Source organism: Schistocerca serialis, chromosome 3 (assembly GCF_023864345.2).
Source record: "Schistocerca serialis cubense isolate TAMUIC-IGC-003099 chromosome 3, iqSchSeri2.2, whole genome shotgun sequence".
Lineage (NCBI taxonomy): Eukaryota > Metazoa > Arthropoda > Insecta > Orthoptera > Acrididae > Schistocerca > Schistocerca serialis.
This window is the reverse complement of record NC_064640.1, coordinates 282,762,886-282,780,947: the sequence shown is the minus strand read 5'-3', so window position 1 is coordinate 282,780,947 and position 18,062 is coordinate 282,762,886. Positions and strand designations below refer to the sequence as shown.

The following is an 18,062-nucleotide window of genomic DNA, read 5'->3' as shown; positions in this document are numbered from 1 at the left end:
CCTTTGTTAGATCGGCTGCACTCTTCCTGAACTTACGATGCTGCTGAGCTACATTTGTAAGCGTCCAGTCATTTACCACTTCGTGACTGCATAAGAGTGAAACCTTAGCTTAATTTAGTTTAGTTTAGTGTCCTTCATGTTGCACATACTCTATCGATCATATTCGCGACAACTCGCCATGGTGTGGAAAGTGTCAATACAAATAACATACATTATCCTTGTGACAATATTACTAGAAACTGACCATTTACACAAATGGATCTTTTAAATCTTATTTTACCGCAGAATTTCAAAAATATAACGTAACCGCGTGCATTCTTCCTCTTCTTCTTCTTCTTCTTCTTCTATCAACGATATCGGTCATCTGCGGACCTCGTGATGTAACTGCCTCATGATTCTGTCTTCTTTCATGTTTTTCTGTCTGTCTGTTCAAACATTCATCTAGACTAGAGAGTACAAGGAGTTGTTAGATAGAGACGATTTCAATTTGTTTTTAGAGCATAGCTTCAGTTCACAAGGAAAGTAGACGAATGCTTTTGTGGTTCCATAATTTCCTTCTTCTGTGGAAGAGTAAGGTTAAGTTCGCTATAGTGGAGGCCGTTCTGTTCTTAGTGTTGCATTTATGAATGCTAATATTATTTTCAAATTGTACCTGATTCTTCAAAAATGGTTCAAATGGCTCTGAGCACAATGGGACTTAACATCTGAGGTCATCAGTCCCCTAGAACTTAGAACTACTTAAACCTAACTAACCTAAGGACATTACACACATCCATGCCCGAGGCAGGACTCGAACCTGCGACGTAGTGGTCGCGCGATGCCAGACTGTAGCGCCTAGAACCGCTCGGCCACAACGGCCGGCCCTGATTCTTCATTATAAATTTCTTAAGACAGTAAATGTATTGTTGAACTGTTGACAGTATGCACCTTTTTTTAAAACAGTTGCGTGCATGTAGTTCAACAGTGGACACCAGATATTATTCGTACAGGACTCTTGGATATCATGAATTCCTTTTGTCTATGAGTAGAACTGCCCACGAAAATTATTCCTCATAACATCAGCGAAAGGAAGCACGCAAAGTAAGCTAATTTCACAATGCTTTCATCGCCAAAATCAGCAGTGACGCATAGAATAAATATTACTGCACTCGACCGTTTGAGAAGATATGTAATATGTGATTTCCAGTTACAGTTCTGATCAGTATGCACACCTGGGAATTTTCAACAATCCATTTGATTTATTTCCTTTTCCCCCTGCTGTTATCTGTTACTGATGATGCAAAATCTTAATATGTACAGAACTGGACAATGTTTGTAAGTTAAGAAACTGATTATTACCCGAGGAGCATTGCTTTAGCTACAGTGGGCCAGTAAGCGCAGTGTGGTGACATATAAGTTATAGCAATATGTACATAAGATACTGCGAGACAGGCTAACTGTGCTCGGCAAAAAGTGCATTGCTCAGCGGTAATGGTTGAAGTGGGCGGGACGATCTCACCCCATCAGGGAAGAAAAACCATGTTATAAGCTATGTGAATTGCGGCTGGGCAATAGTTGAACTAATGCGCCCCAGCGCCGTATAAATAGCTTTGAGTTTTGAGACAGATCATTCTGAGTCCTGCCATTCCACCACGACGCCACGGTCATGTTAGACGACGACACGATGTGGTACCATCAGCTGCAGACACGATTTCGAGACCAGATTGGACGAGCTGCTTTCTGGATAAGTCTCCCCTGTAGGACTACATGCAACAGCGCCATCAACCTACCGTCCGTACCTGGTGCCGCCAGACTTCTGGCAGAGGTCAGTGGGTCTCGTCCAGAGCATGGTATGAATGTGAATTGGACCATAGTCGCCTGGGAGCGGGCGCTCAACAGCAAAATGCAGTCGCAGCAAAAAGAAGAAATGCTCTGCTGACGTCAGGGTCTTAGGCCACTGACAGATCACCAGTCGCTGCTCGGCCTCACCTCAGCAACAAAGGACACTGACACGTGCACCTCATCGCTGGGGCGGAAGCCAGTCGCCTGCCAGAGCGGGATGTGACTGCTTCACATTGTCAACGACGAGATGTGTAATTGTATCCTAATAAAATATTTTTATCGACGACCGGTCTGTCACTCCACCGCTCACCCAAGAGAGTGGCGCCAGAAATCGGCATCACTCCCAAAAGTTCATTCAATGCTTCTCCTGCTGTTGCAGTTCTGTTGGGCTTGATTATGTTGCAAACATCAGCAAAGATGACTATTTGTGTTTTATCAGTGTAAGATGGAGGGTCATTTATACACTCCTGGAAATTGAAATAAGAACACCGTGAATTCATTGTCCCAGGAAGGGGAAACTTTATTGACACATTCCTGGGGTCAGATACATCACATGATCACACTGACAGAACCACAGGCACATAGACACAGGCAACAGAGCATGCACAATGTCGGCACTAGTACAGTGTATATCCACCTTTCGCAGCAATGCAGGCTGCTATTCTCCCATGGAGACGATCTAGAGATGCTGGATGTAGTCCTGTGGAACGGCTTGCCATGCCATTTCCACCTGGCGCCTCAGTTGGACCAGCGTTCGTGCTGGACGTGCAGACCGCGTGAGACGACGCTTCATCCAGTCCCAAACATGCTCAATGGGGGACAGATCCGGAGATCTTGCTGGCCAGGGTAGTTGACTTACACCTTCTAGAGCACGTTGGGTGGCACGGGATACATGCGGACGTGCATTGTCCAGTTGGAACAGCAAGTTCCCTTGCCGGTCTAGGAATGGTAGAACGATGGGTTCGATGACGGTTTGGATGTACCGTGCATTATTCAGTGTCCCCTCGACGACCACCAGTGGTGTACGGCCAGTGTAGGAGATCGCTCCCCACACCATGATGCCGGGTGTTGGCCCTGTGTGCCTCGGTCGTATGCATTCCTGATTGTGGCGCTCACCTGCACGGCGCCAAACACGCATACGACCATCATTGGCACCAAGGCAGAAGCGACTCTCATCGCTGAAGACGACACGTCTCCATTCGTCCCTCCATTCACGCCTGTCGCGACACCACTGGAGGCGGGCTGCACGATATTGGGGCGTGAGCGGAAGACGGCCTAACGGTGTGCGGGACCGTAGCCCAGCTTCATGGAGACGGTTGCGAATGGTCCTCGCCGATACCCCAGGAGCAACAGTGTCCCTAATTTGCTGGGAAGTGGCGGTGCGGTCCCCTACGGCACTGCGTAGGATCCTACGGTCTTGGCGTGCATCCGTGCGTCGCTGCGGTCCGGTCCCAGGTCGACGGGCACGTGCACCTTCCGCCGACCACTGGCGACAACATCGATGTACTGTGGAGACCTCACGCCCCACGTGTCGAGCAATTCGGCGGTACGTCCACCCGGCCTGCCGCATGCCCACTATACGCCCTCGCTCAAAGTCCGTCAACTGCACATACGGGTCACGTCCACGCTGTCGCGGCATGCTACCCGTGTTAAAGACTGCGATGGAGCTCCGTATGCCACGGCAAACTGGCTGACACTGACGGCGGCGGTGCACAAATGCTGCGCAGCTAGCGCCATTCGACGGCCAACACCGCGGTTCCTGGTGTGTCCGCTGTGCTGTGCGTGTGATCATTGCTTGTACAGCCCTCTCGCAGTGTCCGGAGCAAGTATGGTGGGTCTGACACACCGGTGTCAATGTGTTCTTTTTTCCATTTCCAGGAGTGTATATACGATATCGCATTGCCTGTGTTGTGAAGAAGAGCGATGCAATGTTCCTACGGAGATGCACTCATGTCTGAATGACGACAATGAAAATTTGTGCCGAACCGGGACTCAACTTGGATTTCCCACTTTACGCGAGCGGTCTCCATAACCGCTTTGGCTATCCGTGCACGACTCACGGCCAGACCAGAATTTCCATACGTCGCCGTCCCTGCGTCACAACCTGCTCATGCACTTTCGAAGGAACATTGTATCGTTCTTCTTAACAACACATGTACTGCAATATCGTATTTATACGCCGATACCAGGCAACGACTTCCAATTAAAATGTCCTCCCCTGTACAAGAATTACGTAACGTGTGTACGAGTACCGGTTGTGAAGTAGGAGCGACGACATATGGAAGTCTGGGTCTGGCCGTGAGTCGCGTACTGACGGCCAAAGTGGTTAAGGCGACCCGTCTCTTAAAGCGGGAAATCCAGTTTCGAGTCCCGGTCCAACAAAACTTTTTACTGTCGTCATTCCCTTATACAGCTGAGGTTTATTCGTTATCGCAACTACGAATACATTTCATGTAAATACGAGAACAGGAGTGGCCCAAAAATGGTACTCTATGGGAGATTGTTGAAATGAATACAGATATCGGTGTTTAAAATCTTGTAGTGGAAATGAAATCAGAAAATGGTCCACGATAATCTGCCGAGCAGGGAGCATGTAATGCCCAAAAATTTATTATTTTATGTGCTTACGATACATGACAGCACGAGAGGATGAGCGCACAGACTATGGACGTTCGACGAATTTCTTCCGATATTTGATGGTTAAGAAGCTGTGTCAGACACGCACAGTCATTTTCCGTAGTGAGCGAATAGTGGTCTATCGTAACAAGCCTTACAGGAATTCTTTAAAACTTTCGCAACGCTACGAGCTAGGTGTATGAATCAAACGTGGTGAATAATATGTGTAATAGGTATGTTATTATGTATTGACATCATTAATCCCTCAGTCTTCTCAAATTCATAATTAAGTGGGTGCACTCAATGAAAGCCGTCGCTGTGGAATATTTATCAGTCCAATGACGGACAGGACTCATCTTAATATAATACATCTCAATCAGCTAACCAATACTAAAAGGATGATTCTGTCGTTCCATGGGGTAAAATTAAGCTTCTGGGCCTTTATTTTATCGAAGCAACTAGCGGATTCCCTTGAAGTTGTACAGCGATGGCTGACAGGTCACTAAACAGATAACAGGCAAGCGGACAAAGAAATTAGCAAGCAAGAAGAGCTGTTAGCCATAGTGGCAGTGGAGAAATCACAAGCTCAAAGCAGTAAAAGTTAAGAAGTCCTTGTCACGTAAGTGACCAGTAAGCGATTTCCTCTGGTTTTTGATTTAACAAAACAAACAAAACTTATCCGAATCTGCGGAAAATATTACTATTTCGGTCAACATTTGTAAAACTCTAATTCCTCTCTCTCAAACCCCACCCTATGGGGAGAGAGAGAGAGTTTTAGTTTTATCGAATCAAAATTTACGAAGTAAATAAGTATTTTTTATTTATCGGTAACAGTTTTCCACGCAAAAATGAGAATATGGATTTTCTTAAATTACAGCGCCAACTACCAAGAATCAAAACAAATGTTTAAGACAAAATGTACATAGTTTTTTATGTAGAATCTGATTCTGCGATAAAAAATGGGGGTTCCCATTTGAAATTTTAAAGTTGCCTCCTGCCCACCCCCAGGGGGCTGGAGTGGCGGGCTAATTTTAGCACCAGCAGATGTCCCCCTCGAAAAAAATCAACTTTGGATTCTACACATTTTTTCGTGTGAAGCTTAGTTTTCGAGTTATTCTAGTTTGTCAACTTAAAATTTACACCCTGTATAAAAACAGTATATGAAAAACATGTACAGAAATTGAGCAGCAGAGAAGTATAACAGGTTTGTTAAACAAATTTAAAATATTTAAGCATGGCAACCAAAATGTACCCTCATTACAGACTCAGTAGGGTTATATCACAAAAGAATACAAAATATATGAGATGAGTAGCAAGCAACAAACTGTCAAATTGCAAACCACGCATAATATACAAGACGAATGTCAACGAACATACTGAGGACATGACGAGAATTTATCATACCTATATAAAAAGTAGGAGCGTTACTGTTGATAGAACCTCAATAAAAGTATGGAACAGTGGGAACATTATAAAACGATATAAAATGTTTAACATGAGTATGTAAATAGACAATTAAACTTTGGATCCACTGTTAAACAAAGAAACATGTATAAAAATATCATTAAACGTAAAGCGAGCTATGCAAAGCCAGGTAAAACGTAATATATTTTGTTATGAACCGACGGTGGTGCCATGGGCCAATGGAGAAGCGGCGATTCGTTGAAGTTTTCAGTATTTTGGAGAGGAGGCCGGCATCCGGAAGCGTGTTTGCAGAAAACCCAAGTAACTGAGCTGCCCTCTGGGTACGATGTCAGGGAACGGAGACAGCCGACCCGGGAGCGTACTAGAGACTTCAGCACCAGTTTATAAGTTCACTTCATGTGGAACTATTGCCTACAGCTCATTTATTTATCTGTTTATTTACACGTTAAGTTCCGTAGGACCAAATAGAGGAGCAAATCTCCAGGGTCATGGAAAGTGTCAGTACATGAAATTACAACATAAAAGTAATAACAGGTAAAAATAAAATTTTTATGAAACTGAAATAAGTCAATCCATAAGGTTAAGTAAACGCAATCAACAATACAACAAGAATCAGCTTAATTTTTCAAGAAACTCCTCGACAGAATTGAAGGAGTGGCCCATGAGGAAACTCTTCAGTTTCGATTTGAAAGCGCATGAATTATTGCTAAGATTTTTGAATTCTAGTGGTAGCTTACTGAAAATGGATGGAGCAGTATACTGCACAACCTTCTGCACAAGAGTGAAGGAAGTCCGATCCAAATGCAGGTTTGATTTCTGTCGAGTATTAACTGAGTGAAAGCTGCTTATTCTTGGGAATAAGCTAATATTGATAACAAAAAATGACAGTAAGGAATATGTATATTGAGAGGCCAAAGTCAAAATACCCAGACTCGTGAACAGTGGTCGACAAGAGGTTCGTGAGCTTACACCACTTATTGCCCGAACCGCTAAACAAAGCCTAGAACATGGAAGCTTAGTAGGCATTTTAGCTAGCAAGAGTGCTGCAGTTACATACTGTACTTACTTGTAGCTCTTGACTTTGACAAGAAATAACAGTTAAAAAATAAAAAACGCTGTGTTACATTAAAGTCAATGGCACATACTAAATTGAGGCAATGAAATGACCGGAAAGAGTTATTAAAGTGTGTGTGCAAGCCAGCTCCTAATTTTTAATTCAATGCAACAAGAGTTCGACATGAAGCAGGACACTTTAAATCACTTAACGGGGAAGCTGTACAGTCAGAAAACAATTTACTCTTCAGTGCTAGCTGATCAGCAAATCCGTAGAGTTAAGGCGGAAATGTTTATAAGTTTCAAATTCTTCTTGAAGATTCAATCTGCACTATTAATCCAATACATGCAAAATTTTCGTATTGAGTAAAGTCGATACGTGAGTATGAGTTTTCCAATTTAGAGATGTTCTGCGAAAGCTGACTTATAAGAACTCCCGCCATCTTTGTTGAGTAACTGCTCACGAAAACGGGTCTTGAAAGCCGTCCCTGTTTGTCCTATATAAAAACTAGGACATCTGTTACATTAAATTTTATATATCCTACTACTACTACCACGTGTGTGTGTGTGTGGTTTGAGGTTTTCGGGCGCTAAACAGCGTGGTCATCGGCGCCCATACTGCTACGTGATGAGGCCCAGTGGACCGCAAGCATCTACAAGTTTCCTCCTCCACTGTATTCTGTCCATTGCTGCTATCTGCCATCCGTTCACATCAATTGACACTTGGTTTAAATCTTCATGGAGTCCATCCCTCCAACGCTTCTTGGGTCTCCCGGGAGGTCTCTTTCCTGTAGGTGTGAAATCCAGGAGCTTCCGAGACCATCTGTGATCCTCCATACGGGCCACATGGCCGGCCCATTGCATTCGTTTGGCTTTGACAGTTCCTGCTATGTTGGGCTGCTGGTATAGTTCCTCAAGCTCTTGGTTGTATCTGATCCTCTATTCCCCTGTATCTGCATCCAGAACCGGACCGAAGATCTTCCGAAGCACTTTTCTTTCAAAAACAAGGAGCTTATGGAAGTCCTGTTTCCGGATACTCCATGTCTCACAGCCATATAGAACAACAGGCTGGATCAGGGTTTTGTACAGTCGAATCTTGAACTGTCTGGAGAGATATTTGGACCGAAGCAGTTGTGCTAGGCTGTGGTAAAATCGGTTTCCTGCTTGTATTCTGGCATTGATCTCTGCTTCACATGACGAGTTCTCAGTGAAAAGTGCCCCTAGGTATTTGAATTCATGCACTCTCTTGTAGGAATGGTCCCCAAACTGCAGTTATTGTAGATGATCAGCAGTCTGACAATGACCACGCGTCATAACGAGGTACTCTGTCTTGGTTTCGTTTATGTTTAGTCCAAATTTGCTGGCATCCTCCTTTAGTGCTTTGGTCATTTGCTCCAACTCCTCTTCCGACCTAGAGAGTAAACAGATGTCGTCTGCATAGGCTAAGTATGCCAGTCTCTTTCCTTCGATTTCAATCCCTTCGTTCTCTTGAAAGGCCTCGCGTACGATCTTCTCGAGGGCAAAGTTGAACAGTATAGCGGACAACCCATCTCCATCTCCTTGCCTGAGTCCTGTCACAATTTCAAACTCCTCAGTTACGCGATTTCCCATCTTCACCTTTGCACGTGTTTCGTTTATATATCCAACATTTGAAATTTTTATCGATTGTAACTCTCCCATTATGTATGAAAACCAACTTAAACCTTCATCTACATGATTAGTCTGCAATTTACTATTAAGTGCTTACTCCTTATCTTCCATTATTATCACAACAGTCATCTTATCTCGTGTACAGATTATAACATGCCACTGGAAGTAAGTTTGGAAAAGGGGAGGGCGCTGGGTGTCGTAACCCGTATTCAGTTCTGTATTTGCAATCCCTTTTGAAACCACGCTACGGCATCCGGTTGCCCATATACACTTAATCAGTGATATAATTTATGGTCAGCAGTTTTCATTGTCACATTGTTATCCACAACGTGATACAAGTCAAGTTTTAGAATGAAAGAAGAGTGGAGTAGCAGCTTACCGATGCGGATGACTTCCGGCAGCGCGCTCGCCAACGGCAGCAGCGCAAGGAGCGCCACCAGCATGGCGCCGCGCTGCTGCCACCCTCCCTACGCCTCCAGCACCGCCTGCAACACACACAGACATGAGGGATTGAAGCAAATTAATGTGGCCTTCGGGTAGCGAGGGGTGGATCAAGCTTCCGTCTCCCTCTAGGTACTTACAACCACAGAGATGCTGGTCGCTTCACGGAACTCGGATTGTACGATACACGGGGAGCGAAATATGGAGTTATCTGATTTGCTTAAAAATAATGTTTTATGTTGATGAACCAAAGCTACATCTGTTGTTGTAGTTAGTTTCTAAGTAAAACTTCTAAATTTCGTGTAAAAAAAAATAAAAACCACTGTTTTGGGATTCACGCGTGTTCTCCTCTGCTGTGTTCAAAAAAATGGTTCAAATGGCTCTGAGCACTATGGGACTTAACTGCGGTGGTCATCAGTCCCCTAGAACTTAGAACTACTTAAACCTAATTATCCTAAGGACATCACACACAGCCATGCCCGAGGCAGGATTCGAACCTGCGACCGTAGCGGTCGCGCGGTTCCAGACTGAAGCGCCTAGAACCGCCTGGCCACTTCGGCCGGCTCCTCTGCTGTGTCTCTCTGATTCGACTTTGAGGAAACCATTCAGTAAAAAATAAAAAATAAAAAAAACACCATATAGCCACATGTCACAACCTGATAAGGAACCTGTTTTCTTTTCGTTATTGCCGACACTTATTGTGATGAAACTTCCTGACAGATTAAAACTGTGTGCCGGACCAAGAATCGAACTCGGGACCTTTGCATTTCGCGGGCAAGTGCTCTACCAACTGAGCTACCAAAGCACGACTCACGCCTTGTTCTCACAGCTTTACTTCTGCCAGTACCTCGTCTTCTACCTTCCAAACTTTACAGAAGCTCTCCTACGAAACTTGCAGAACTAGCACTCCTGAAAGAAAGGATATTGCGGAGACATGGCTCAGCCACAGCCTAGGGGATGTTTCCAGAATGAGATTCTCACTCTGCAGCGGAGTGTGCTCTGATATCAAACTTCCTGGCAGATTAAAACTGTGTGCCGGACCGAGACTCGAACTCGGGACATTTGTCTTTCGCGGGCAAGTGCTCTACCAACTGAGCTACCCAAGCACGACTCACGCCCCGTCCTTACAGCTTTACTAATTGTGATGCTTCAAAGCAGCGTACAACACCAAGCATATTTTGAAAAGTTTGCAGAGAAAAATGTAGCCACTGGCCAGTTTACATTTGGTGCGTTTTACGCAATACATTTCTGCGTACAAAATATAGCTGACGTATAGAAATGGTTTTTAGCGGTGGAAGGAAAGTCATATCCCTTGGAGATTGTCCGCTACGAGGTTGGAACCTACGAGCCACACGTGCGGCTATTGCTGTCTGCTTTGCGGAGTTCAGAGAAGCCTCGTGTTCCTCTTTTTAGTATACTGCGGATAGAAACCGAAGATGGAAATGAAAGAAAAACCTGATGAAATGAAAAGACATCGGGAGTCATCAGCTCCTGACACTAACCATAGGTTTTTAAGGTTCCGTATCTCCAGTCAGTAAAAATGGAACTCTAATACATAGGATCACTTTGTTGTCTGTCTATCTGACTGTTAAGAATCTTTTTTACAGTAACGGGTAGAGGTATCAAGTAGAAATTTATGTCGCATGCTAAGGTCCTTGGCCACTTGTCGATGTAAAAAATGTATGTTTCTGAGTCTATGATATCAAAAGATACGGCCATTTATGTCACATATGATGATACTCGCAAACTTACGTCTCAAGACCTGTAGGATACTTGTCGTTTCACAGTGTAAGTACAGGAAAAATGCCGGAAATTGTTAATTTGTAATTATATCACGCGAAAAAGATATTTTTGTCATTAGTTATCTGACTGTCTGTCCGTCGCTTAAGAGCCCCTTCACTCAGGAACGGGTAGACTAATTAAATAGAAACTTATGTCACATACTAAGATCTATGTCCCCTTGGCGATGCAAAAAATTTAGATTTAACATCAATGCTGTCAGAAGATAATGCCATTTACGTCACATATTGTGATACTCGCAAACTCACTCATCGAAACCTACAGGGGAGTTCCTGAAAGTAGGCAAGAAGCTTGGTTTCACTGTACAAGTAAATGAAAAAAATCCGAAAATTGTTAATTTATAGTTAATCACACAAAAAACTATTTTTATGCAAATTGTTATCCGGGTGTCCGTCAGTGAAGACCACTATCTCTCAGGAACAGGTAGACGTACCGAACACAAATTTATGTCACGTACTAAAGTCTACAGTCCCTTGGTGTTGTCAAAACATGTAAGCTTCTACGTGAATGCAATGAAAAGATACGGTCTTACATTCGTAATGTGTTACACAGGGTGCCGTACCGACGTCGTCGTCAACTTGACGCTTCCGATTATGCCTGAAACAATCGATTGTTCCGATACTTTCGATACAACTGCAAATAACAGAATACCGCCGGCCGGAGTGGCCGTGCGGTTCTAGGTCCCACAATCTGGAACCGAGCGACCGCAACGGTCGCAGGTTCGAATCCTGCCTCGGACATGGATGTGTCTGATGTCCTTAGGTTAGTTAGGTTTAATTAGTTCTAAGTTCTAGGCGACTGATGACCTCAGAAGTTAAGTCGCATAGTGCTCAGAGCCATTTGAACCATTTTTTTTTAACAGAATACCTTCCATTATAGAAAAGTTTGCCGTTGCCTGCTCCCTAAGGGTTCATTCGCACTGGACGCCACGGAACGGAACGTCAAAATCGTCCATAATGCATTTAAAAGGGTGGCATCCACTCAAACAACCAATATAACGCAACGGAACAGGACGTCAGCGTCAAGGATTCTCGGGATGAAAGTTCCGCCATCGTCGTCGGAAGCGGGAGGAGAGCCGTGTTGTCTGCTAACAACGAAAGTTACCCCATTATCGCTGCTCTCACTCACGTTATAGTGGTGGATTTTAAGAGTTTTCTCCCTTCTTTATCTTCATTTAACTGTCTGCATTTTTTAGTGAAACTTGGCCAAGATTCCATGAGAACTTACATTGGGTGTTCGTCCACAAAAGAGACACAATATGTAAACGCGAAAAAGATTTGCATTTTACAATCCCATGACAATGGAAAACCTACAATTTGCATAAATAAGAACATAAACTAATGAAACGGCTTTCATCAAAAATTCTTTTTAACAACAAACATAATGAGAAGAACAGTTATTTTGACGTTATTTGGTATTTAGAATAAACAACATAATTAATGTTCCGGCGTAACGGCAAGTGCCGGCACGACGATCAAGAATGGAAGAGCAGAGAGGGCTGTGAGACGACGTCAGCCAATAGTACGCTGACAGACTCCTCTCTAAGACGACACAAAGGCATGAACTGTATTGCTTTACTTGCATTGGAATTGTATATACTTCAGTATATTGATTGCATGATGATTTGCATGTCGCCATTTGCTTGCGACACAACTTTGTGAATACGAAAAGTTAAGTATTGTTATTTATCTTACTGTAATAAACTCTATTAATACGGTTTGCTTGAATTGTTGTCTAACGATCCGAGAAAGCAGGTTTCTTAGGCACCCTATAATAGACGACTGTGTTGAACACAACAATTAACAAAATAAAAAGGCGCTAAGTATTTCATTCAAAAAATTGTTAAATATGTTTCTACGTACATACAGCGTTAACTCATAAGTACGAGGTTAGGAGCTTTAATAGAGGCAACTATTTATTTACGGCTCGTACAAAATAGATACGTGTTTCAAAGTTTTACTGAACTTCAAAGTAGTCATCAGCAGTGTGTATAAACCGTTGCCAGCGATGTGGAAGTCGTAAGATACTCTTAGCAGTGTCAGTTGTGTTGACAGTTCGAGTGGCGCGGTCTGTTGCCCGACGAATTTGTAGCAGTTCTGAAGCGAATGCCGTGAAGGATTTCCTTCAGTTTAGAAATCGAGTTGAGCTCACGAGGGCTTAAGTGAGGGGAGTGCAGTAGGTGGTATAGCACTTAGCAGCCCCATCAGTCAAACAAATCAGTAACAGCTTGCACTGTACGTGCTTGAGCATTGTCCTGCAAAATGATGGTCAGGTCTTGCAGAAAGTGTCATCACTTCTGTCACAAAGCTGGTTGTATTCCAAAAATGATCAGCATAGAGACAGAAGTGATGGCGTACGTGGAAACAGTGTTTGCCCGGGAGTTGCCCACATAGTGTACTGAGGCATAATAAGGGGAACCAGACCGCATTAGCCGAGGCAGATGGAAAACCGCCTTAAAAACAATCCACAGGCTGGCCGGCACACCATCTCGACACTAATCTGCCGGGCGGATTCATACTGGGGAGCAGCGCGTTCGACTGCTTTCGTTACTATTAACAATAACAATTTCCACACCTTCCATCCCATTGTAGTGTGCCCCAAGGCTCCGCCCTCTCTCCTCTCCTTTGTCTATTCTACAGTGCCAATATGCCCAAACCACAACCACCAGGCCCTCTTTCAATACACAGATGACACTGTTTTTATCACCCTCTACCCTACACTCAATATGCCCAAACCACACCCACCAGGCCCTCTTTCAATACACAGATGACACTGTTTTTATCACCCTCTACCCTACACTCCTTAAGTTCCAACGATCCCTCCGAAACCACCTCGAATTCAACCAATGGTTCCACAAGATCAACTCCTCCAAACCTAGGCAATAATTAAGGCACGAATAATTGCAGTTTTCCCCCTCAATGATTTGTACTTCACCATTTACAACCGTCCTGTCCAGTTAAATAATGTGCTAAAATACCTTGGAATAACCCCTGACCGGCAACTAACATGCAAACCTCAGATACTAACCATCCAACAGAAATCCCACAATAAACTTAAACTACTACCTGGTCGAAATTGAGAATTAAACGCCTCCACTACTGTATACACCTACAAAATCTTGCTCCGATCTCCCTCCCCCCCGCCCTCTCCTTCCCTACCATATGCAAATTTCGTATGAACATCTGCTCCTACTAAGTTTAATCAGTCTCTCTAAATCCTGGAACGTCATACATTCCACATCGCATTCCGCATCCGTTTACCTTCCCCCACGCAGATCATCTAGTACCCAATCATATTCCCATCCCTCCTCGCCCACATCGAACACTTCGTGTAGCCTATGTTATCTGAAAACTAGATTCCAATAACATCATCGTTTCTCCTCTGATCACGAATCTTGGTATGCTGCCGCGCCTTTAGTAACACATCCAATCATATGTACTGCTACACAAACTGCTTAACGTATCCCAACGCTACTTCCATAAACTCTTTCTATCTAACAATAAAAATCAATCCCAATATTTATTCATCCTACCAACTATAACTCGTCCCCACCTATACTACTCCTCATCAGGGCTCGCCCCTCCTCCCCCATCCCTCTCCATTTCTCCCCATACATTCTTCCCTCCCTCTTCCTATCTGCTCTTCTCTTGATAGAGCAGCTCTGCCCACATGTCAAACTCCTCCTCACTTTATATCTTTCCACTGTCCACTCCAGCACCCAATTTTATCTCCTTAGTTACTACCAGTGGACCACTATATCTTTCACCTACACCTTCCAACCTTAGAGAACACCCCATTTCTCCCAGTACAGATCTTTCAGTATTTGGTGATGGTGCGGTGCTCCATTTAAATGAACATCTCCGTCCATTTCGACGTGTTTTAAATATCTATTTTATCTTTACCTTTATTTTTTTTATTTTAATGTTAAAAATATGAATACCAACAACAGTGTAATTTTGTAGGAGGAAACATTCATCTTCTTATAGATTTTCAAAAGTTCTCGAATTTGCATACTTTATTCTTGTTCGGTGTGTCTGTTTATATTGTTAAAGCTTTTGTCCGAAGTGTTGGGTGTTGTACTGCTGACAGCCCATATCGAGCCTACAGGGAGCGAGGGGGAAGAAATAACAAAGTCAGACTCCGTCCGAACATCTATCCAAGTGCTAGACAATCCCGACAGCTCTACACTTCGGTGATCTGACGGGAGCCGGTGTTACCACTGGGACAAGACCGCTGGCAGACGACAGCACTAAAGGAAAGAAAAAGAAGCTGGAACTGGTCGTAAGTTGTAAGTTTAAGTTCCCCATAGATATTTACTTAATCGTGTAATCATACAGTAATGGGCCTTTCTCCCTATTTATGCGAAGACGTGACATTTATTTACTTTCAGGGTCAACTGCCAATCACTGTACTAAGCTTTGATCCTCTGAAGGTCTTCCTACGATTTGAGAACTACCGTAAGTCAGCCTGACACTGTTCATGAGACTGATACAAAGCCAAAGGTCTACGACTCAAAACGGGGTCAATAATAGGATTTATAGCTTCATTTCAGTTCAGTATGTTGCTATTGCAAGGTTTACGTATACGCACTGAGTGATAATAAATCATGGGAAGGACCTGTGACACTAGTCGGTCCTTGGCTGAAGAAGTCTTTGCGGTGCATGTATCTGCGCACATTCCTGGTAGAAATGAGTTCTATATCTACATCTACATATACACTCTGCGAACGACTACGAAGTGCCTGATGGAAGATATGTCCCGATGACCCGGTTATTGCGGGTTTCACGTTCCATTCACGTATGGAGCACGGGAAGAATGATTATTTAACTGCCGCTGCGCGTGTTGTGATTAATCTAATCTTGTCCTTAGGATCTCTATGGCAGCGATATGTACGAGATTGTTGTATATTCCTAGAGTCATCATTTAAAGTCCGTTTTTGGAACCTGGTTAATACACGTTCTCGAGTTAGACGGAAACTATCTTCAAGAGACTTCCAGTTCAATTGCTTCATCATCTCTGTGACACTCTCCCGCGTGTCAACAGATCTGTGACCATTCGTGCCGCCCTCTTCCTTATACGTTCAAACTCCCCTGCTAGCTCCATCTTGTACGGGTAACACGCTCTGGAGAAATGTGTACGCAGCTTGTGACTTGTGGCTAGCGTTACTGCCTCTGGATCACGGGGTCCCGGGTTCGATTCCCAGCCGGATTGGAGATTTTCTTTGCCCGGAGATTGGGTGTTTGTGCTGTCCTCATCATTTCATCATCATCATCATCATCATCATCATCATCATCATCATTCGTGACACTGACTAGATTGGATTGTGAAAACAATTGGACTGTGTCAAAATTGGGACTCTGTACGGGCGCTGATGGCTGCGCAGTTCAGCGCCCTACAAACCAAACATCATCATCATCAACACATGAGAAAGATTCTAAGACTGATCACACGAGGGATTTGTAAGCCGTCTATTTGTCCAATCATTGCATTTCCTTAATATTCAGCCAATAAACCGAAGTCTGCTACCTGCCATATCCACTACAAAGGATATGTATTCGTTACATTTCATGTCCTTAGTAAGTGTTACATCCAGGTATTTGTATGAGTTTACTGATTCCAACTCTGGACTTACTGATATTGTCTTTATAGGATACTAGGTGTTTTAGATTTATAAAGTGCGCCATTTCCATACATTGAAATTGGTGATGATTTTTCGCCTTGTATAGTTCTGCAGAGGGGACGTGACTTCAGCTCGCTAAATACTTTTAGTGGTCCTGTGTTTGAAAACATCGTCTGTGCGACGCTAAAGATTTATTCTATACAAATTATTGATGTCGGGAAATGCGAGTTTCTGTGTAATCTTAGATATACTATGTCCTATGCGAATTGCACCGATTATCATCCCACGTTCAATGTCGGTTAAATCATGACGTTGTGCCATATTCACTACAGACGCGACTACAACAGACTGCTCGCATATCGTGTCTACAATTGCGCTACACACAACATGTATCCGCAATAGTCGCGCGTCATACTCTTCACATCTTCGAATGGGACAATCATTTTCGTTACATTAGCAGCCATTTAAAATGAGAGCGAAAGTGAATATTGAGGTATCTGTAAACAGCTGCTGAGGTGATGATTTCAGTATTGCTTCAAAAATTGAAATAAACAAATACAGAACTAATAATTATCGATTCATTTACAGTCAAGCTCAATGACGATATCAATGTCGGCTTGGACACTTATTTCCTAGTGGCCGTGCATTACTTTTAATCGTAGAAATACTTCTGTTTTTCTGCATCTTACCTGCAAGACGTGGGGGGCCGTCGTCGTTTGGGATATAGGCTTCCGTAGTAACTTTCTGTTGACGGCCGTCGATGTCTGCTCCTCTGAAGTGTTTCAAGCAGCAGTCACACGTGTTTTGCTGAAATGCGAAGACTGCATCTGTAGCCTGTTATCTGCAACTCTATCGTCAGTAGCTGAGGGCCTGAAAATGACCAACAAAAAACAAACTTTAATCCTTATAATTAGTAGCATGGCGCAGGAAAATACAATCGCTATAAGAAACGTGCACAAAATAAAATGAAAATATGAAACTGCAATTTCATTTGTTGCTGATATCAGTCAGTCTCGTAAATACAATCACCCATTTTACACGATTCAGATGATATTCCTGCTACTGTAAGTGCAGCCAAAACTCTACTGAGAGAGAATCTGCTTTGAGAATAAATGATGTTCCTTATGAATCCATCTGTGATCATAGGACGGAATAGAATACACCAGGTGTAGTGTAACTCAAAAGAAAAAGAAAAAATAGCGGTTGGTTAACTGTGGATTTGGGAGGAAAGGGGACGAAATTCCGACATTACCTTAAACTATTTAGGGAAACAGAGAGAAAAATAACTAGATGGCTGGACAGTGATTTGAACCCTACTACTTCCGAATGTGAGTCTGGAGTCCGAACACTACTCCACCGCACTCGGTTTCAACGGAATTAACGTTTCTTAAAAAAAAAAAAAAACTTGTTTTGCTTGCGAACCCACACATTTAAACATATATACACGCTCACAAAGATGCACTCATTCCGTGTTTCGCATAGGGAAACGGTTCTCTCAGCCAGGGTTACGTGACAATGTTGACAAATACCTGTGAATCACTAGTACGCATTAGTCGGTGTACGGGAAAGACACATAAGTTAAACAAAACAAATACTTTATTCATGAATAATAGAACTTAATTTTGAATCACCGATA

The 18,062-nt window shown here is 43.4% G+C and overlaps 1 protein-coding gene across 4 annotated transcripts in view; it reads right to left on the bottom strand.

Moving 5' to 3' along the window:
* Positions 1-17,293, bottom strand: part of LOC126470065 (glutamate receptor ionotropic, kainate 2) — a 194,528-nt gene extending 177,235 nt beyond the window's left edge. For all 4 annotated transcript variants that reach the window (XM_050097571.1, XM_050097572.1, XM_050097573.1 and 1 more), the window contains exons 1-2: positions 17,116-17,293; positions 8,945-9,050 (exon numbers count right to left, since the gene is read on the bottom strand). In XM_050097571.1, coding sequence (XP_049953528.1) covers positions 8,945-9,008 — 64 coding nt within the window. In that variant the 5' untranslated portion in view covers positions 9,009-9,050; positions 17,116-17,293. The remainder of the gene's footprint in view (positions 1-8,944; positions 9,051-17,115) is intronic.
* Between the last annotated feature and the right edge of the window lie 769 nt (positions 17,294-18,062).